The sequence below is a fragment of the Phyllopteryx taeniolatus genome, chromosome 1, assembly GCF_024500385.1.
Source record: "Phyllopteryx taeniolatus isolate TA_2022b chromosome 1, UOR_Ptae_1.2, whole genome shotgun sequence".
NCBI classification, from domain to species: domain Eukaryota; kingdom Metazoa; phylum Chordata; class Actinopteri; order Syngnathiformes; family Syngnathidae; genus Phyllopteryx; species Phyllopteryx taeniolatus.
In genome coordinates this window covers 42,428,935-42,451,295 of record NC_084502.1, presented here as the reverse complement: position 1 = coordinate 42,451,295, position 22,361 = coordinate 42,428,935, and the positions used below count along the sequence as shown (strand labels likewise).

The window sequence follows — 22,361 nt, the reverse complement described above, 5'->3', positions numbered from 1 at the left end:
GTATTGTTGACACTCAAAATCAAGCAGAATGGAGGATCTGTATCCCTTTTATGCCAGAACAGTTTTATTGTGTCACAGTGGAGTTTATAAGCTGCCGCTGTGGTTTCTTAGTATTATAATTTATGCTTATTGAGAATCAGAGTCGATCAGTTGAACATAAAGTTTCTAGAGGGGAGAGAGAAACGAAGACAAAAGACAATGCACTAATTGTAAACAGGATGAGAAAAGTAAATCATTCTATACCAAGAACAATGAAACATTAGACATAAGTGTTGTATGGGGCTGTAGTGGTACACCCTGTGAGGGAAGGATAGGACAAGATAGAACAGGACAAGGACAGGAGAAGAAGCACGGTGGCAAACTGGTTAGAGCGTCAGCCTCACAGTTCTGAGGACCCGGGTTCCATCCCCGGCCCCACCTGTGTGGAGTTTGCATGTTCTCCCCGTGCCTGCGTGGGTTTTCTCCGGGCACTCCGGTTTCCTCCCACATCCCAAAAGCATGCATTAATTGGAGACTCTAAATTGCCCGTAGGCATGACTGTGAGTGTGAATGGTTGTTTGTTGCTATGTGCCCTGCGATTGGCTGGCAACCAGTTCAGGGTGAACCCCGCCTCCTGCCCGATGACAGCTGGGATAGGCTCCAGCACGCCCGCGACCCTAGTGAGGAGAAGCGGCTCAGAAAATGGATGGATGGATAAGTGAAACTGGTTATTTTTTTAGCAGTGCATGTATACCTTGACTGTCAGCTAAAGCACAGACCTCCACCAATGTGAAAGTGAAAAACAGTATTGTATTTGTTTTTTTATCCATCTGTTTGATAGCTAGCAGTATACAGTTTGAATGGTTGCTCGGCCCATGCACTGCATCTCTACAGTGCAGTCATGTTGTATAGTGTAAGCATGGTGTCATGAGCATCACAACAGTTAGCAAGTACTGAACATTTATTGGCTTGACTTCTTTAGTTTCTGATAAAAAAAAGTATGTCTAGGATATTTGTCTGAGAACACAAATGCAATAAAATGTACTGAAGGCCTCCTGCAATAAAACACTTTAAGGTTCATCGTATTGAATCAGAACAGCTTCTCTGCTCCATTCTTTGCTCTGGCAGCCTCACTCTTTTTCCCTCTGTGTGAGTAATTACAGGGAAGATGAGGAAAAAAACGTTGGTCAACTTTCCCTTTCTCCTCCTCCTTCAAGCCTGCACAACTTGTGGAAATCCACACACAAAGAGGAACCCTGCAACAATCTTTCATTCACCTTCTCTTAGTCCGTTACGTCCTCACCCACGTTACACTTCCTCTTCTAAAGGGAAAAGGAAGGTGGGGGATACAGTTTCTCGAGGACAATGGAAATTCAATCAGGAAATGGAGAAGGGGTGGCGAGCCCAGCGTCCTCAGGCATCCACTCCCAAGGCCACCATGGGCCACAGGTAGAGACATCAGAAGATCCAGTGCTCAAAGAGGACCTGCAAGCTGCTAAGAGGATTGAAAGGTTTGACATCCCGCTCGACAGTCTGAAGAGGATGTTTGAGAAGTCCACTGTGAGTATAGAATCTCTTTTAATTTCCCTTTACTTCTTTGTTCAATTTCCACTTTTCTTGCATGTCAGCAGAGTCTGAGGTTTGTCGTATGCCTTAAACTTTCAGCTCAATATGTCACGTAGATGGATGGGTTTCATGCAACTTGCATTTCAACAAGGGAGCTGAAAAGAAATGTGAAAAATGTACGCAGAAGCCACAAGTAGCAGGCCAAGCATCTGGTGGACAGATCGCAGTGGGGAAATTAAACACTTGTACTCGCCTCCCCCCCAATTTTTTCTTTTCATTGTTTTTTATTTGTTTGTTATTGTGCAAAAACTACATCACCAGTGGATTGCCAAGAAAACACAACCCTCCGGGAAACACTGTAAAACGCTGGAACATTTTTTTTGCTCCTTAAGTTTTTAGTGAATAATGCATGAATCTTGTGTAGCAAGTTGTGACATACTTTAAAACATTTGTAGCTAAAATGTTCAAAACCTCATTTGGACTAATTGTATTGTTTGGTTGAATTGAAAAAAAAAAAAAACAACTCTTTACAGTGCACATCTCTGCTGCTCTGTTTTTCCATCTTTAGCTGGCACTCTTGAGAGGAAAGTCTCACTCACATTTTCCTAATATCACTTTGAGGAGCCGACCTACTTTTTGGCCCAATGTGGTTGTGAAATTTACTGCAGTAAGCCTCTTCCCAATGCCAGAACACAATCCTGAGCCAATGCATTATGGGGAACGTAGTCATGCAGTGCCAGCCACTGGCACAGACACACCAGTACAGTGCTACTGGATAGTCCCATTTAACACCCTGTTATTTGAGACCGATGTATGGTTAAGAAGGATTTCAAAATAACCCGGTAATTGGTAAGTCGGCTGGAGCTGGACTCACATCAAACATCTCTAAAAAGAGAGTGAGCAGAAATCACTTGGAGTCACATCTGGCAACCGTGGTATAAATATTCCACACAGATGACTGTGGCTAATGATCTGCATCAAAAACAAAAAAGAGGCTGCATATTTGTTCTTCACAATGTAGCTGAAAAAAGCTGATATTTGCTTTAGGCGTCAAAAGAACGCTGTTTTTGTCATTTGAACTTTTCTGTCAAAATAAACCTTGAAAATGGCAAGGGTCAAGATATTTTTGGCCACACATACTAGAATGTGGCGGCACGGTGGCCGACTGGTTAGAGCGTCAGCCTCACAGTTCTGAGGTGCGGGGTTCAATCCCCGTCCCCGCCTGTGTGGAGTTTGCATGTTCTCCCCGTGCCTGCGTGGGTTTTCTCCGGGCACTCCGGTTTCCTCCCACATCCCAAAAACATGCATTAATTGGAGACTCTAAATTGCCTGTAGGCATGACTGTGAGTGCGAATGGTTGTTTGTTTCTATGTGCCCTGCGATTGGCTGGCAACCAGTTCAGGGTGTACCCTGCCTCCTGCCCGATGACAGCTGGGATAGGCTCCAGCACGCCCGCGACCCTAGTGAGGAGAAGTGGCTCAGATAATGGATGGATGGATACTAGAATGTGTCTCAAACATTAGAGTTAATGCTTGCTTCAGAGGTCCAACCCAAATATCAAGTATTGCAAATGCCTGTGCCTCAGCCCACTCGTCATCCCAGCTATTTTCGGGTGAGAGGCAGGGTACACCCTGAACTGGTCGTCAGCCAATCGCAGCATACAGGAAGTCCTCGATTTACGAACGAGTTCCGTTCCTACGCTGGCGACGTAACACGATTTTCCGCGTAAATTCACCGATTTCACTGTTAAAGTCGAAATTTATGGCGAAATGCTTCTGTTACGGGTATTGTCCCACGTGATTGTGACAGCAAGCTCAGTGTGTGTGGACGTGTGTGTCGATGTGCGAGTGAGACGGGACTGCGAAGGAGGAAGGAGTGCGCGCCGGTGCGAGTGTGTACAGTGGCAAGTGTCGTGACGGCGACCGGGGAAGAGTAGCGATTAGCGGAGGACCCTTTGACGTTTAATGTGCCGAGGAGCTAATAAAGCCATTAAAGCAGCAAATCGGTGCTTCGTGCCTTTATTGTTGCCGCCACCCAGCTCAGCTGTGTAACGAGAGAAGGGAGTTAACCCCTGCGTCTCCCGACCACGGTCAGGTGACCGTAGCAGGAAAGGTTAACACTTCGTATAAAGAAACTAAAATACATTAAAATAAAAAAATAGATGCTGTACTTACCACTACTGCTGAGATTGTGAAAAAGGCAAAGATACTCCCGGCACACAAACACAGACAAGCACTATGCACTAGCTAAGCAGAAACACTATGGTGCTGGGACAAAATGGCGGACGAGGCACAGGCGTCGTAAGGTCGAAACGTCGTAGGTCGAGTGCGTCGTAACTCGAGGACTTCATATATATATATATATATATATATATATATATTCCCAATGATTCCCAAACTTTTGGGAAAGTATTACAACTTGTATATGGACTGAAGAGATGAAAGCTGAGTTTTTTGGAAGGTGTGTGTCTCTTTACATTTGCCGTAAATGTAGCACAGCATTTCAGAAAAAGAGCATCATACCAAGAGTCAAACATGCTGTTGTTCGTGTGATGGTCTTGGTCTGTTTTGCTCCTTTAGGACCTGGACAACGTGCTGTGATTGATGCTCTTTAACAGAAAATATTGAAAGAGAATGTTGAGCCATTAGTTCGTGGCCTCAAGCTGAAGCACACTTGAGTTCTGCAGCAGGATAGTGATCCAAAACACACCAGCAAGCCAACTTCTGAATGGTTGGAAAAAACAAAATTAAAGTTTTGGAATGGCCTAGTCAAAGTCCAGACTTGAATCTCACGTTTTGACGCTTTATTGAGACCAAGCAATATATTTTGATACTTTAGAGATATTACCATAGGTCCCAAATAGTGGCTTCTACTCAAAAAGGGTGTGTCGTCCACTAGAACAAAGGCCTCAGCTAAAATGTCTGTAATTACTTTTCTATTGACTGATACCAACATCTGCTGCAGTCTTTATGTTTTTACTGCAAAACAGACAGCCTACAGACGTGCCATTGTGTCTGGAAAGAAGAGAAAGTGGTGAACATATTCAACATTGATCTGAAAAACAAATGTGTAGGGCATATTGTAAATCTACAATATATATTAATTGTTTTTGTTGTTGTTGAAGATTGCAGAGATCTGTTTTCTGTCTTTTATAGCTACATATAAGTGACAAAATATGAGTAACATCTCTCAAGTAAGACAACCCTCCTTTCAGGGTGTCACTTAATCATCGGATTACACTGGTATTATTTGTGCACTACATTATTATTACATAATTTAAACAGCATTGACATTGCCCCATTTATTTGTACTGTACGGTACTAAAGAATGAATTGACGTGATGTTCTGCACTGATGTAGTGGTGGCTATTGGCCAGCGGGTGGTAGTGTGGCATTGAAAGGCTAGGATTGCAACAGAGACCTTATTATCCCGGTCATTATATCGCCGTGAGGGGTTTAAGTTCATAACTTGGATGAATATATGCATCAGTCTGTCAGATTATCAGGATTTCGATTAAAGGTATGTCATTCTGGCCTTCCTGGTATAATTAACACAAAAATGTTAAGGGTTTTAATTGTTTTGGGTATGTCTAGTTACCCCAATCACCATAAAGACAATCATTGGGGGATTTTTGTCACTTGATTTTAGTGGTACTGGCAATGTATCATCATGACAACATGAAGAATAAATTTAGAGAGCAGAGCTGGGTGTCTGGAATGTTCCCTCAATATATTTCATAACTTGAGTCCTTAACACCACTAACAGAGTTAGTTTTGTATTTTATGTTCCTGTTTGTCCTCTGCTCTGTCCGCCTTCTACTTTTTTTTTTTTTAAGCCACTAAATGGAGTAAAGCCTCTACAGTTGAACAGTTGTTTGGTCAAAACACACACGCCGAAAGAAGAGCATGGGATGATACCCAATTCACGAGGGAAGTCAAAAACCCATACACCAGCATCTTTGATTGTACTCTGTTAAATGTTAAATAAACCAAAAGCCACAATGGGTCTGTGAGAAATGGATCTGGACTTGATGAGGACACTGGCGTCTCCATCAAGTCTATTGAGCTCGTAAAAATTCCATTAACTTTTACCAGCTATCTCTAGTGTCTCGCTTTCACTGATTCGAATCTTTTAATGGAGCTGGCAATGGGGCCCCGTGTGTGGCCATTGCACATGTGCGGTGTGATGATGACTTGTTGCTGTCCGCCTGGGCTCTGGCAATGGTTGCACGTAGTCTGCCAAATGTGGCACTGGAGCCATTTTAATAAGTCATTGGCCTTCATTTCATCTGTCTTGTTTGTGAGTCTGTCTATCAGAAATATGGGTCAAGGACCCCTCCAAAAGTATTGGAACAGCAAGGTCAATTCCTTTGTTTTGTTGTTTAATGAAGACATTTGGGTTTAAGATCAAAAGATGAATATGAGACAAAAGTTCAGAATTCCAGCTGGGGGTTTCTCCCTTCAGTCTCTCTTCAGGAGGTAAAATGCATGCTCCATTGGGTTAAGGTCCGGTGATTGACTTGACCAGTCTGAGACCTTCCACTTTTTCCCCCTGATGAAGTACTTTTTTGTGTTGGCAGTGTGTTTTGGGTCATTGTCTTGCATGATGAAGCTTCTCCCGATTAGTTTGGATGCATTTTTCTGTAAATTGCCAGACAAAATGGCTTTGTAGACTTCAGAATTCATTCTGCTGCTACCATCGTGAGTTACATCATCAATAAAGACTAGTGAGCCCGTTCCAGAAGCAGCCATGCAAGCCCAAGCCAGGATATTACCTCCACCATGCTTCACAGATGAGCTTGTGTGTTTTGGATCATAAGCAGATCCTTCCTTTCTCCATACTTTAGCCTTTCCATCACTATGGTAGAGGTTAATCTTGGTCTCATAAGTCCATAAAACTTTGTTCCAAAACTTTTGTGGCTCATCTCGTTACTTCTTTGCAAAATCCAATCTGGGCTTCGGATTCTTTTTGCTGATGAGTGGTTTGCATCTTGTGGTATGGGCTGTATATTTCTTCTCTCGAAGTCTGCTCCGATCAGTGGACTGTGTTCCTTCACCCCTGCCCTGTGGAGGTTGGCAGTGATGTCACGGAGTGTTGTCTTTGTTTCTTCACAACTCTCACAATGTTTCTGTCTTATACTGCTGTTGATACCCTTGGCCGACCTGTTCGTCATTGTCTGTTGCTCAGTACACCATTAGTTTCTTTCTTTTTCCGGACATTCCAAATTATTGGATTGGATTTGCCCAATGTTTGTGCAATAGCTCTGATCAATTTTCCCTCTTCTCTCAACTTCAAAATGGTTTGCTTTTCTCCCATAGACAGCTCTCTGGTTTTCATGTTTGCTTAACAGCAAATTGAGTTTTCACAGGTGAAACCCAAATGTTATCTAATGTTTAAGCAATAAATCCTTTGACCTTTGATTCTCATTTGCTCTGACATGCACTGTGAGCTGTAAGGTCTTATATAGACAGGTGTGTGGCTTTCCTAATCAAGTCCAATAAGTATAATCAAACACAGCTGGACTTCAATGAAGGTGTAGAACCATCTCAAGGATGATCAGAAGAAATGGACAGTTAAATATATGAGTGTCACAGCAAAGGCTCTGAATACTTATGGCTATGTGATATTTCAGTTTTTCTTTTTTAATAAATCTGCAAAAATTTCAACAATTCCGTTTTTTTCTGTCAATATGGGGTGCTGTGTGTACATTAATGAGGAAAAAAATTACTTTAATGATTTTAGAAAATATAACGGCAATATAACAAAGATTGAAAAATTTAAGGGGGTCTGAATACTTTCCGTACCCACTGTATGCACCATATACTGTGGAACCTCAATAAAACGGACTCTGATATAACAGATATCAGATAAAACGGATCGTCAGGACCGAACAATGTGTTCAAAAATAGTTTCCATTTGTCACTTACACTGCCGTTGGCAAAGTCTGTTAGTTCCAGAATTGGCCACTGTTGTTTACTGGCGCTGTGGCGCAATGCAGGCAGAGAATGGGACTGATGTATTTCCGGGTCACAGATGTACAATATGACTAAATCCAATTCCAAAAGATGTGCCTCCCGTGCCTACGTGGCGGCCATGTTGAATTTTGGACATGGTGTAATGGTTATATCTATTGTCTAATATGCAAAGAGCACTGTGCAGAGAAAGAGAGCGGCATTGCTGTGATGTTAACTCTGCGGAATACAAAACAGAAGCCTCTGAGTCTGGAACATGCAATTTTTGGTAGAGTAGCATTTTATTTATTTTTTGTCAAGCTGGTCACCTTTGGCAGCGGACTTGGAAGTATGAAGCACACAAATTCCTTGCGGCTCATGAAAGCGACTCGCCTATGAGTACGGTACATTAACAATGTCATCATGACCAAGCACACGGGTGTGGTACGTTTGGATAAAATGGGAAACCTTATTTACAATAAATTTGTACTTTACTGTGTGTTTAGGACATGAAAAAAACCCTACGAAACAATAATTGTGTACTGTACAGTAATATGGGTGCAGATGGCCTTAAAAAAATAAATAAAAGTGCTTCAATGTAACGGACAATCGGCTATATTGGATGACCCCACCCCAAGGGGTAACGTGGTTCTCCCTTCCCATGGGCTCACCACCTGTGGGAGGGGCCGTAGGGGTCGGGTGCAGTGTGAGTTGGGCGGTGGCCTAAGGCAGGGACCTTGGCGATCCGATCCCCTGCTACAGAAGCTGGCTCTAGGGATGGGGAAGCTCTGGGAGGGAAGGAGCCCGAGCTGGTGTGTGAGGTCGAGAAGTTCTGACTAGATATAGTTGGGCTCGCCTCCACACACAGCTTGGGCTCTGGTACCAGTCCTCTTGAGAGGGGTTGGACTCTCTTCCACTCTGGAGTTGCCCACGGTGAGAGGCGCCGAGCAGGTGTGGGTATACTTATTGCCCCCCGACTCGGCGCCTGTACGTTGGGGTTCACCCTGGTGGACGAGAGTGTAGCCTCCCTCAGCCTTCGTCCTGACTGTTGTTTGTGCCTATGCACCAAACAGCAGTTCAGTGTACCCACCCTTTTTGGAGTCCTTGGAAGGGGTGCTGGAGAGCGCTCCCGCTGGGGACTCCATCGTTCTGCTGGGGTACTTCAATGCTCACGTGGGCAATGACAGTGAGACCTGGAAGGGTGTGAATGGGAGGAACGCCCCCCCCGATCAGAACCCGAGCAGTGTTCTGTTATTGGACTTCTGTGCTCATCACGGATTGTCCATAACGAACACCATGTTCAAGCATAAGGGTGTCCACACGTGCACTTGGCACCAGGACACCCTAGGTCGCAGTTCGATTATCGACTTTGTGGTCGTGTCATCGGACCTGCGGCCGCAAGTGTTGGACACTCGGGTGAAGAGAGGTGTCAACTGATCACCACTTTGTGGTGAGTTGGCTCCGATGGTGGGGGAAGATGCCGGTCTGACCTTGCAGGCCCAATCGTATTGTGAGGGTCTCCTGGGAACGTCTGGCAGAGTCAGAAGGAGTTAATGCTCAGTAGTACACAATGTTCTTTTGTATATTTGCAGTATAAGTCTATTAAATGTGATCATTCTCAATGGGGATATATGCATCTGAAACAGGTGGTCTTCAACATAACATTTTAATGTAGTATAACCAGGTTATTGTGGCTTTTAGGAAAATGTTTTTTTTCTGGGGAAGTGTGATAGTGCACCATAGTGACACAGCTTGAGCTTTTATACTTCATGGAATTTCTCCCCCTTGCATTTATTTTACTTTTATACCTTCAGTAGTTTTGAAACCATTACTTTTACACTTTTACTTGAGTAAAAAGCACAAGTTGATACTTAAACGTCTCCAGAAATCTTCTTAAACCCTAATATCTATACTTTTACTTGAGCAATGAATGTGAATACTTTTGACACCTCTGTTGGCTGGCGGCCAGTCCAGAGTGTAACCCCAATGCAGTAAATTTGTGTACGTCCATTGCTAAATTTGCACATCTTACAAATACGGTCAGTATTTGCTGTCTTCTCACCACTCATTTGCATGAACAGTTAGCTTAAGATACAAGGACTTATCATCTACTGTAGACACACTTCTTTTGTCACCGGAGGCTCACTGCAATCTCTGCCTGACATCACACATCAACAGAAGCTTTCCAATGAAAATGTTTGTCGGCTTATCCTACTGGACCTCATGGTGAGAAAAGGAAGCAGTGCTTAGATGCTTAGATGCACAATGAACAAGAGGTTTGACAAGACTGAGGGCTGACAGCCATGCAAAGACCATGTATGCCACCCTCTATGCTGTAGTCTTCATGACGCTGGGAATCCTGGGGATCTATCATGTCTATGAAAGTGTGTGCATGCACGTGACCCCCCCCCCCCCCCCCCCCCCCCCCCCCCCCACACACACACACACACGTTATAGCTTGTAAACTGTGTTCCTCATAGTGATGGGCTAATGATACCGAGGCTTTGGAGCTTGTGTCACTCTTCCTGAAGTGTATCAAAACACCAGTGTCACGTGACCGATGACGTTTGAAGCTTCGAACGTTATCGCTGTTTCGCTTCGCGCTTCATTCCTTCAAAATGTTTCGAAGCTTTTCATTGGCTCATGGCGTTTCAACGCATTCTAAGCCTATAACAGCTTGACAGGTTTGACAGATTTGAGTGGTTTGGCGCCACACTAGCTATATAAAATGCATCATCATGCTTCAAAATGGGGTTGTGAGGAGATAGAGATTTGGAGAGTGAGAGTATTTTGGCAAAGTCCCCAAATGACAAACCATTACCTTTAAAGGTTTTCCTTAAAAACACCACACACACACACACACACGCACGCACGCACACACACACACACGCACGCACACACATGCACACACACACGCACACACACACACAACAATGTTTCTGACTTCACACACCATGATCATTTGCAAAGTAGGAAGGATCTCTATTCCTGTTAGAGACTTTTAGTAGTTTTTAAATAAAACTCAAAGCTTTAAATAAACCCTTAACCATCATTTAACCACATTTAAAATTGAATATAATTTGCATTTATTTGTTGGGTTAACCTGGTCATGTTCAGTCATGTTCTTGAGTGGTTGCTATGGCATCAGTTGTCCACCAGATGTCACCATCACTGAAGCCTTGAACCTTTGAATCTTTTTCGGCAGAATTTTGCGAAAGCCTCAGCGCTTCATGAGGCTTCACTTTCCCACCACTAGTTCCTCAACATCCATGTTCTCTCAAAGCATATTTATTTCACTACTATGGATGAAAGTCTGCCTATTTTGGATATGTCAAGTCTTTCAAAGTAAGTGCAGTGTTAGAAGACTTACAGAAAGACTCAAGTGGCCAACCAGGGGATGCAGACACAAACAACCTCCACATTTTCCCTTTACATTTTAGTGAGCATGGCCGAGAAATCATTGTTTTCCATACAATCCACAGACACAGTTTTATGAAATAAAATGCGCATATATAGACTGCGAAACTTACTCGACTCACTCATAATGCAAGCAGAGACTATTCTAAGTAATGATCAACATGTAGCTTAGCTTGTTTTACCATATAGTGCCCTTTTCTTTGTCATTTGTTTGATTTTGTGCTGATTCACTAGTTAACTACCAATCAGAGTGATAAATTGTCACCAACGCAACGCCATTTTGCATATTGAATTTGCCGAAAACGCAGCGGACGGAATGTGTGAGCCTTACGTGAAAACTTCCCACCAATGACGGCTCATTCATTTACTACTCAAAAACGCACATGCACCCCGAGTACTGCGTGTGAGTGGCAAAGAGCATGTGCGTGTGCCACATTTAGCGGGGCAGCTGCCCTGCTGGCCATCCCTCACTTCCATTCCAGATGCGTTGCGGTTGGGTGGTCCAACGGGGGTCAAAGGCTCCAAGTCAGGCGCGTGCACCGCTGGGGGCTCGTCCCCTTGTGGATTGCCGCTGGGAAAGGTGCACCCTGCCGCGGATTCTGAGAAGGCAGGTCTGTTGTAGGGGGCTACATCTACAACTCCTCGCCGCCGGGCTCTTCTCACGGATCAGCCTCAGTTACTGAAACATGAGTACTACTCTCTGAACTTGCATTGAATATCATTTTTATCAACTCCAGTTTAACACAATTCACAATGCATTTTCCTTTCCACAAAGATTTGCATGGCCACAGAGGCAGTCTGAATCTCGGGCATGTGTTATTGCTTCTGGTCTTACAAAGAGGTATTGGTTATCTTTAAATCCACATGGCTGACTCTGCTGAACAAGGAGTTGTCTGGACAGTTTGTTCTGTACTTCGGAGAGCATCCAGTCCACATCCTTGTGTGGATCAGTAGTGTCTCTTGTTAAAAATGCAGATCAGGGCATGGGCACAACTTCTGCCCGCTGTGTTGCTTACAGAGAATCATTTGGCTGAGACATACCTTTACCAGCTCCATCAAGGCTTTGAACTAGGGATTTGTCGTGCTCATCTTGCATTTGATTGAGATACGTCTGCATTTTTTGAACATCTTCAATAAAAGGAATAAGAGTGCACATGTTCCATCGAGACTCCCTGATGTTTGTCAGTGCTGTAGCCGAAACCAAGACATTCCACTTTTCATGATGGACTTCTTGGAACTAAGTGACTTTCTTTGCAAGTGCTTCATTGTCTGTGATTAAACCCTAGGCTTATTAGAGATTGCCATGCAGGTCACCATAAAACCGTCCTAAAAAGGTCTTGACTGTAGGCATAGTGCATGAAGTTACTTCCCTGCGCTTCTTTACTATAGTTCACCCTTTCCTGATTCAATAACGTCAGCATTGTAGGCAAATTTTTCCCACTGAGATGTGACCTAGATGATTTTCTTTTACTTTTTAAATTATTTTTTAAAAATTGTATTTATTTTTTTAAAGGTCCCAGGAGTCAAACCAAGAGAAATGTGAAAAGACACCACCCACCCTATTACTATTGTAGCGTTTATGGAATGAAATAAGAATTGTGCTTAATTTAGTGCCTGCGTCACTTCCGGGTTATCGTAATTTTAAATTACAGCGTTATAAATCAAGATATTTTATATATATATATGGCACCACACCATATTTTTACCAGTTTAACTTGAGGCAAAATGACGACAAACCTTTATAATCAGTCTCTTATCGGAAGGTGGCTACAGTTTAGAAACTTTGAGTTCTAGACTTTCTAGAGGTTTTGTTTCCAACCCAAACACACACATAATCAATGCAAGTGGTGAATTTTATAGAAAATGTAATAATAAAAAGGGGTTTCTACAGGATAAAACACAAACAAACAAAAAACAAACAAGGTACAGACAAACATTGGCGAAGGAAGGGAGACCATCTCCTCACCCTGCATTGTTCCACGCTCATGCTCTTTCATACCTGTAATGACTTTTTCAAATGTTGTGTGGTGTGGAGAACATTACATCTGGTTCAGTTAACAACATATTCGACGTTAGACATTCAAGTTAGCACCAATGCAGTCACTAGTGGCGTTCATGTAAAGTTCTTAAAATATTAACTCCCAATCGAGTCACAGACTGTCTTATGAACCCATGTCTGTAGCGTCGTTCCGTCGCCCGTGGGTGTCGTTGTTCCAACTCCCAAGTGGCATTACTCAGCAGGGTGAAAGCGCCTTTGTTGGTGCAATCCTTCGACTGGCGGGGTGTTAATTAACTTAGCGTCCAGGGGCGAACTCGGCATCCTTGGGTCTCCGCTCTGAAGTGCCAGGCAGCCGCGATTCACTTAGCGTCGGCATGGCAAAGCAAATGTCTGTGTGTTGTTGAAGATATTTTATTGTGTTGATCCGTTTAGAGTCTGCGTGTGACTATGGAGTTAACGTCTACCTCGGCGGGGAGCGGCGGTAGTGCGAGGCTGGGGTGCCGGGTGGCATCTTTTGCGTGGCATGTCCTCTACACTATGATTACCAAGTGCCCGACTGGCAACCATTATCCCTGTAAAGTTAATGTGTGCATTAAAATTGGTGAGACTGTTGGGGTTGAGGCGAAAGGGTCACAGGGCAATGATGACTCATAACCCCCACCCCCACCCAGGACAACCAGCTCCCTAAAGGATGTACGAATGTATGTGGTGCATTAAAAATCTGTGGGGGAAAGGCATGGCGGGCCAGAGAGCAGGCCGCAGTGCCTGAACATCTGGCCGAGTGTCCTCCTCAGCCCGACACTGCCCTCCCCCCACTGACAGGTGTATGATGCATTAAAACTGGCGGACCGGCAGGGCAGAGAAGGGGGGCGACCAGACCGGAGACCAGCACAGATGTCCGGTCTGGCATCTGCCTCATTATGCCTCGTGCCCGACCGGCTGGAAGACCACAAAGAAAAGGGGGGTAGCCCCTCGTCACATGACAGCTATGTTTTTCTTCTGAAATGGAAAAATAAATCACCTGACCTTAGAAGATTTGATGCACGTTGCATCTCAATATTGCTAGATTTTATTTATTTTTATTTAACTTGAAGACAATAATGAACAGATTCTTATTTGCCAGGCTGGCAGAGCTTCAAATACAGTATAATACATCTTATAATGACGTGTGATACTGTTCACTCTTTCCTAAATATTTATATAGCCTTAGCTACAATACATGGTGCACCTCCAGTGGAAAGTGTCTTCCAATTGGACCAGGTGTTGCCTAGTCTACAATTCTAATCAACCACATTTGGAAGGGCATTTGTATGTATGTGTGCGTTGATCTTTTTCAGGCAGAGCCTCGATTGGTTCCCTACATGAGGAACTGAGTTTTGGTCTCCATACCAGAAGTGGTCCTCATGACGTGACTTTGGACAGTGTGTGGTCTGTGTGATGAACATGATGAATACACGCAAGCATGCATGCACGCACGCACACCCATACACACAGTGGAACAAGTGAAGAAGTGTGTCTACAATGGTTAGGGTTTCTTCCCAGCTTGTCTTAAAGGCCAGTAAGTGACTTGAAGTCCATTAACTCACACAAACTTGAGAGAGAAATTGGAGAACATCAAGCAGGCGTGCAAGCAGGTGTGTCAGCCAATGTCAGTTCTTTGGCGGGCTTTATACAGTTTTCGGAGAGGCTAAAAACAGAGCCACATCCCACAGCCACATTGTAAATCGTCATGTATAAATAGTAGTGCATGCTGATGTGGTCACTGACGCTCAAGATAGCATCAAGCATGATGAAAGAGAGTGAAATATGATTTATATTCTGAAATAATGGAACCAAATAACTTTATAAAACCCAGACTGTTGGATTGGCTTTGATTGGAGACTCTGGAAAAGAGAGATGAAAATTAATTAAAAAAAAAAAGGAAAATAAACACTGGCATGATTTGACAGAAACTGTGATAGGATGAGGGAGAATACAAATGAAGCTCACATTTTAGCAAATCTATCATGATGAAATGATGAATCACACTGGGAAGACAAAATGATGAAACATACACACACACACACACACACACACACACACACACCATTTTTCCAACCATCGTAATTGTGATGTGAAGAGCAAGAAAAGGTGACAAGACAACGCAAGTATGTCTTAACTAGCAAAGCTGTGGGTGAGTGACGTGGGGGCGGGGTTGAGGGGGGTGGTTGGGGCGGGGGAGAAGCCATGCAGCGCGTTAAACAAGCAGCTCACAATCCGGACTACAATAAAGTTGAAAGTTCTCACTTTTTGTTGTAAATATTATTTAAGCTAAGTATTATAAGTCCTTCAGTGACTCCTTATTGTATGACGATTTATTACTGTGCACTTCGGTATGAATAATTAACCCACTATGCAATGCGCGCTTAACACGCCAGTAAAACTGTATTCTTAATGTGTAACTAAAAAAGTAAGAACAATCAAATACACTTTTTACCAAGGAAAATAACAAAAATAGTGCGTATTTCTTTGCAGTTTTATGGTGCTGCACCGTCACTCTGCATTGTATAATAAACAATCATCTGCCGATCACTTCTTTGTGTTTGTCGAATAATTAGCTGTTTGTGTGATCTGTATAATATTTATGAACTGCTTGACAGCTCCTTGTATGAGTCCCCAGCCATAAATTTGAAGTTGATGAGAAATATAGATGACTAACAAGTAGCTATTGTTGTTATGAAGACATAACTGTTGTTTGACTACTTTCCCAGGAGAAGTAATGCATTACTTTGCTTGTTACACAAAATAGCAGCATTTTGGAGTAACTCGGTGCTTTGTAACACATTACCGCCATCACTGCTAGCAAGTAGCCTACCGCTGCATTTTTGTTGTGTTCATTCATTTCTGATTTAGAATTGATTCTGTTGTGTGTTTGTGTGTAGTAATTTTTTTTATTGGTGTCAACTTTCTGCCATGGCTTTGCCCACTAACTTTATTTAGTTACTTATTTTAGTTGTCTCTTTCGCCATCAGATCGTTACGTGTTCCTTGCGTTCATTAATAAATTGTTGTATTGCAATCTCCTGATCTTGTTTGCTCTGGGATCCATTATTTGTCTGTTACAGTGACAGTCCATTTGCAGTTGGGCAAAGTATAACCAGATCCAACGGATGGAGTTGCACAGAGTGGGACCGTTTGGGATTCTATAGCCTTGGCAGAAGTCTGCGATGTATTGAGTGTTATTAAAAATCAAAAACTGTATATTGATCCCAGGTGATTACATTTGTTACATTTACCCAGTACAGGAAAATATAGACACCCCAAATCAAAGAAAGATGGGTCCAATGAAAAATAAAATAAAGCTTATTTTCATGTAGCTTTTACCACTTTTCTTTGCAAGGGTAGAATTATTAAAACAGCTGTTGAATTGGCTCTCTTTAGATTGGGCAGGTGTACCTAATGTTGAGGCAGGTGTGGAGATGACCAAACAAGTGATGGATGAGCACAACGCTTTATTAATCGACAATTTCTTGTGTAGCATTAATTCCACAAGCATATTAATGCTGCCTCTCTGATGTCAGAGCTCATGACTTGCCTTCCTCGCTTCAATGTCACATGCCTTCTGTTGATATTATGCAATAGTGAGCATTCTTCTTTTGAAGGTCATCCAGGCTTTCATGTAATCTCTCTTCCCCTCCCTCAAATTTTGTGAACTCTGATATCTGCTTTCTCTCTCTGCAAGTGCTGTGTGTTGTTCGGTGGCATAAGCGCTTCTCTCTTTTTTTAAAAACAAAACAATATTTTTTTTCTCCTGCAACAGCACAAACCAGTACGCCTCCCCCTTGATAAACATAGCTATTGCGAGACAATCCTATAGAAACACAGGCACAGAGGAGACAAAGTTGAGGGAGAGTGATGAGACGAGGGAAAGGCTGAGGGAATGGAGTGAAAAATTCGAAGATGATGGAATTGCACAAACTTGAAGGCTCAGTGAAAGAATCAAAAAGTAAAAAAGACACAGCAACGTGGTATGGGAAGCCAAAGCTTCCACAAAGAGAGCCTATGATTCCAATATCAGCTAAGCAGACAAATGAAGGTATCAGCCCTGCCAGATGGAAGATGAGCAATATCAACAGTAGATGTGTTTTTAGTTCCACTCTTGTTCGTATTGTAAAAGCAATGCAATGTTTGTCTTTTTCCCCGTAGCTGTACTTTTGTAGTATTCTTCTGTCAAATCCAAATTCCAACGCATCCTCTCAACACTATCTCCAAGTTTGACACTATATCGACAAAATTATAGAGACAACTCACTTAATATCACATATACAAAATATATGCAATATACTGTATGTGTATATATACTGTATGTACGGTGTATGTATACATACTGTGTGTATGTACAGTATATACTATTACTGTTCATATCGCTGGCTTCGGGCAGTAACCTTGTATCTCCAAAACCATCAGTTTTCAGGAAACCAAAAAAAACGTCGTTTGTTATGATATTAAGATTGCATCGTATAACAGAGCAAGCATTTTCACACTTTATATTCGTCAATAATTTTAAAAAATAACATACCCGTGGGGACTGACCAATAGCATCGATTTGTAAAAAAATATGAAATTGACCAAATTTTGACATAGGTGGTTTTGGCCCAACACCAACGATTACTGGGTTTACTGTAAGTACTGTATCTACTGGAGGTGGGGCACTCAAGTCACATGACTTGACTAAAGTCAGACTCAAGTCAGCAATTTTAGGACTTGCGACTTGTTTAGCTAAAACATGAAAGACAACTTGACTTAGACTTGGCATTCATGAGACTCGGCTTGACTTTGACTTGAGCTACATGACATTTCATAGTGTTCACATTTGAAAATCAGAAATGTCAATATACTGTAGTGTGTCTTTTGTTTTTTGAAAGAAAAACAAAACTGCCTGCTTTTGGCAAGTCACTTCGCCGTGTCCTTACTGCTGTGCTCTGGTGTATCAAGTCTGTTCGTATCTCCAAAGCTTGTCACAGCGAACACAATAAAAATGTGCTACAAACAGGTGCACCTCAATAAGTTAGAAAACTGTAGAAGAGTACATTGTTCATTTTAGCATTGCAATTCCGAGTGAAACAAAAAAATTATACAGATTCATTTAACACAAAAAAGTACATTTCAGAAGGCCAATTCCAATCTCATTCCCATATTAAAATATTTTTGACTGTTTCTTGTGTAACATTCTAATTTATTGGAGCTGGTAAAATGTGGGTTTTCATTAGTTGTAAGCTAAGATCATATAACATAATAACAAATAACATCATAAAATAGTTTACTCCATGTAGTGAAGTTATATGAGTTTTTGAATTGAACTGCAGAAGTACATTAAGATTTCTAATTCGAATTTATTGAGATGCACCTGTATAGGCAGCGACGTGATCCAACTTTTCAACTGCCACACAGAAACCATGTAATACTGTTCTGAAAAAAACTGTCCTAAAATGGCACTTTAACTTTAGGTCTGTTTAATTTTTGACAGGGATATTTTCTATTTGTTTTTCTACTGTTTTTTATTTTATTTTATTGAACTGCAATCAAATGCATTTTTCCAGAGTTAACAATATTCCATCCTGTGTCAATTACTTGATTCAGTCATCCACTAAAATCCATTTAAATTAAAAAAAATTCTTTTTAGAACGAATATTGTTTTACAATTAAAATGTGATTAATCAAGATTAATTAATTACAATCCTTCTAATTAAATTTTTTTATGGAGTCCCACCCCTAAATATATATATATATATATATATATATATATATATATATATATATATATATATATATATATATATATATATATATATATATATATATATATGTATATATATATATATATATATATATATGTATATATATATATATATAAATATAAAACATGGCGGCACGGTGGACGACTGGTTAGAGCGTCAGCCTCACAGTTCTGAGGACCCGGGTTCAATCCCCAGTCCCGCCTGTGTGGAGTTTGCATGTTCTCCCCGTGCCTGCGTGGGTTTTCTCCGGTCACTCCGATTTCCTCCCACATCCCAAAAACATGCATGAATTGGAGACTCTAAATTGCCCGTGGGTGTGACTGTGAGTGCGACTGGTTGTTTGTTTGTATGTGTCCTGCGATTGGCTGTCAACCAGTTCAGGGTGTACCCCGCCTCATGCCCGATGACAGCTGGGATAGGCTCCAGCACGCCCGCGACCCTAGTGAGGAGAAGCGGCTCAGAAAATGGATGGATATATATAACATATAACACTGGCTCTTGTGTGCATCGAATGCCGAGTTTCCCTAACAGCACACAAGAGAATCACTTGTAACACTAACTTTGTTCACATAGCCTCGTGAGCTACAGGCTCTGAGGTTATGTCCCAGTGGCTAAAGCTTGCTAAAGTGTCTGCAGGAGACAGAAGGCAGTCGGCAGTTTGAAGCCATTACTTTCTCCCGGCTCCCACAGTTCCGCGCACACAACTTGACGGAAGACAGGAAGTCAATGGGTGACTGTAAGCCTTTTGGGTACCGGCCTTTAAGACACCGCATGAATGGAGCGCTGTCAAGTTTTTAGTTTTTTTTAAACTACCAGTACTTTTTATTTATTAATTAATTAATTCATTAATTCATCTTCTGTTCCGCTTAGCCTCACTAGGGTCGCGGGCGTGCTGGAGCCTATCCCAGCTATCTTCGGGCGAAAGGCGGGTACACCCTGAAGTAGTCGCCAGCCAATCGCAGGGCACATAGAAACAAACAACCATTCGCACTCACATTCACACCTACGGGCAAATTAGAGTCTTAAATTTATGCATGTTTTTGGGATGTGGGAGGCAGGCACGCAGGCATGGGGAGAACATGCAAACGCCGCACAAGCGGGGCTGGGATTTTAACCCCGGTCTTCAGAACTGTGAGGCAGATGTGCTAACCAGTCGCCCACCGTGCCGCCACTTTTTATTTAATTTAAATTATTTTTTGTTGTTGTCCTGTCCGGCTGTTAGGTCAAGCAGAAAGGAGGATCTGTATCCCTTTTATGCCAGAAGAGTTTTACAGTGTCACAGTGGACTTTTGAAGCTGCCGCTGTGATGTCTTTGTATTTTGATGGATATTTATTGAGAATCAAAGTTGATCAGTCGAACAGAGCAAGGTGTTTAGAGCGGAGTGACAAAAAAGGAGAGCGAGTGAAACGATAACTAAATAATATGGGAAAACAAGACAACAAAAAACAAAGCACTAGTAAAAGCAAAGCAAAGTACTGTAAATCATTATACCTGTATACAATGACACATGAGATATGTGATGTATAGGGCAGTCATGCTACACCGTGTGAGGGAAGGACAGGACTGGACAAGACAAGGACAGGAGGGGAAGCATGCAGGACAAGGGTCATGAACCCGGCTGTACAACTGAAGTCTGGTGGGAGTGGTTATTTAAATTATAAATGTCTATAGGACCAGAGTGTAAGTGAGGGGATTCCCAAGAAATTCACATCGTCATAAGTTATTTGTCACAATGAGTGAGTGGCCCCACACCCAGTGAATAAGTCCAGGGGTGGGTGTCTGCGGACACATGCACGTGAATTGACACCGTTTCACATGCACAATGACCATCAGAAGTGTCCTGTAATTGCTGTGCCTGCACCGCGGAAGCTGAGGACCCACCTCACACAATCGAGAGGCGCGGTCGAGCCCAGGAGTCCACCCGAGAGCGGCCCTCTGGAAACATTCTCTGCCAAGCTAAAGGCCAGAAGCAATATCATCTGTAAATTAGCTGGAATCACATGGGGAGCAGATGCCCATACTCTGCGAACTGTGTGCATTACTTTGGTGTTCACTGCTACTGAATATTGCTCCTCACTGGAGCTAGTTGACACAGTTCTCAAGAATGGTGTGTTTGTTTACATGTTTATGTACTTATTGTATTTGCATGTCAAGTCTGCACCAAGTTGCTCATTTAATGTGGCTTCAACTACACTAATATTTAAGTTATTGGTTCATGTTGATGACATCATTCTGTAACTTGTGTGGTGTATATTAACAACTAATGGGTTCGGTTAAGCTAATGCTTTTTTTGTACTGTGGCTAAGTGATATTCCTACCACTTGGCAGCTGCTGAAAGTAACAAAGAAGTCAGTAAAGTAATTAATAGGCTTTACACGATCAGGATTTTTGGGAGCCGATCACTGATCAGCAAATAAAAAAAAGCGATAACCGATCCGACCACAAGATGGAGCAATTTGTCTATTTAAATGACTTGTTCATTTACTGTGTATACTGTGTACTGTATACTGACTTTCTTAAAAAATATTCTCTAGTCAGGTCATGTATTCTAATCAGTCAGCTCAAACCAACATTACAACATGACAGAAATAATGGGTGCTAACTTACTGTACTTAAATTACTTTATTGTAATTAAATTACTTCACACACACACCGAAACCTTAGAGCATGATTCAACATAACGCCGGCATGTCTACGTACAACCGTTGGTGCTAGCACTAGCTTGCTAGGCTATATATCATTTTGTTGGCTGCTTGTTTGCCTTAATGTATTAAAAGTACGTGAACATACCTCAAGCAATCCTTGAACGAACGTCTTCTCCCGAGCACCAGTGACCACCACCACCACACGTTTCTCCATTTTGTTCTTTTTTTGACCAACACAATACATGCGCGATCCATTGTTAATGATGTGGCTGTGGGAACGAGTGTATCCGGTCGTGTTTGATTTGACAAAGCCCAGTGATCGTAAATAACGTCAAAAGACACGTGACAAGGCTAAAAATAAACTACTGTAGCTTTTGGATTCAAATATACCGTATATACGATGGCGACGCAGAGTAAATGTCTTTTGCGGAGCCGATCAATGACGTCATTGATCAGATCGGCGAATTATGACATTAAAGCCGATCAGCGCATCAGCATAAATGTTAATTATCGGCCGAAACCGATCAAGCCGATCAGATCGTTGTAAAGTCTCGTAACTAAGTTACTTTTTCAAGGTAACTGTGGCAACACTGCTGGTAACAGGTAGTAAGCTAACACAATAAGTACGAATAAGAGATGAACAAAAATGACTGGAATACAGAATATAAGGAATCTGCTGCAGAGAGTGACCGTGACAGAGAGCAAGGTAATGATCAGGCATCTCCTTTCCACTTCTGCTGTGCTTATTAAACCATGTTAGTTGCAAATCAGAATCAGAATCCTCTTTATTTGCCAAGTATGTCCAAAAAGCACACAAGGAATTTGTCTCCGGTAGTTGGATCCGCTCTAGTACAACAACAGACAGTCAATTGACAGAGAACACTTTTGAGACATAAAGACATTGACAAAAAACAGTCACTGAGCAATAAAGGGTTGCTAGTTATCTGGTAATGCCGGTACATTTTTATTTATTTTTTGACAATTGTGCAAAAAGATGCAGAGTCCTCTAGTACTTAAAGCAGTTCGA

At 42.2% G+C, this 22,361-nt stretch overlaps 1 protein-coding gene across 6 annotated transcripts in view; it reads left to right on the top strand.

The window, feature by feature from the left end:
* The first annotated feature begins 1,165 nt into the window (after nucleotides 1–1,165).
* The window catches only part of xirp2a (xin actin binding repeat containing 2a), an 85,793-nt gene continuing 64,597 nt past the window's right edge, over nucleotides 1,166–22,361 (top strand). For 2 of the 6 annotated variants that reach the window (XM_061796845.1, XM_061796825.1), the window contains exon 1: nucleotides 1,167–1,539. In XM_061796845.1, the coding sequence (XP_061652829.1) occupies nucleotides 1,345–1,539 (195 nt within the window). In that variant the 5' untranslated portion in view covers nucleotides 1,167–1,344. Of the gene's footprint in view, nucleotides 1,540–22,361 lie in introns of all 6 variants that reach the window. The other 4 variants (XM_061796872.1, XM_061796854.1, XM_061796835.1 and 1 more) reach the window with 3 other exon arrangements.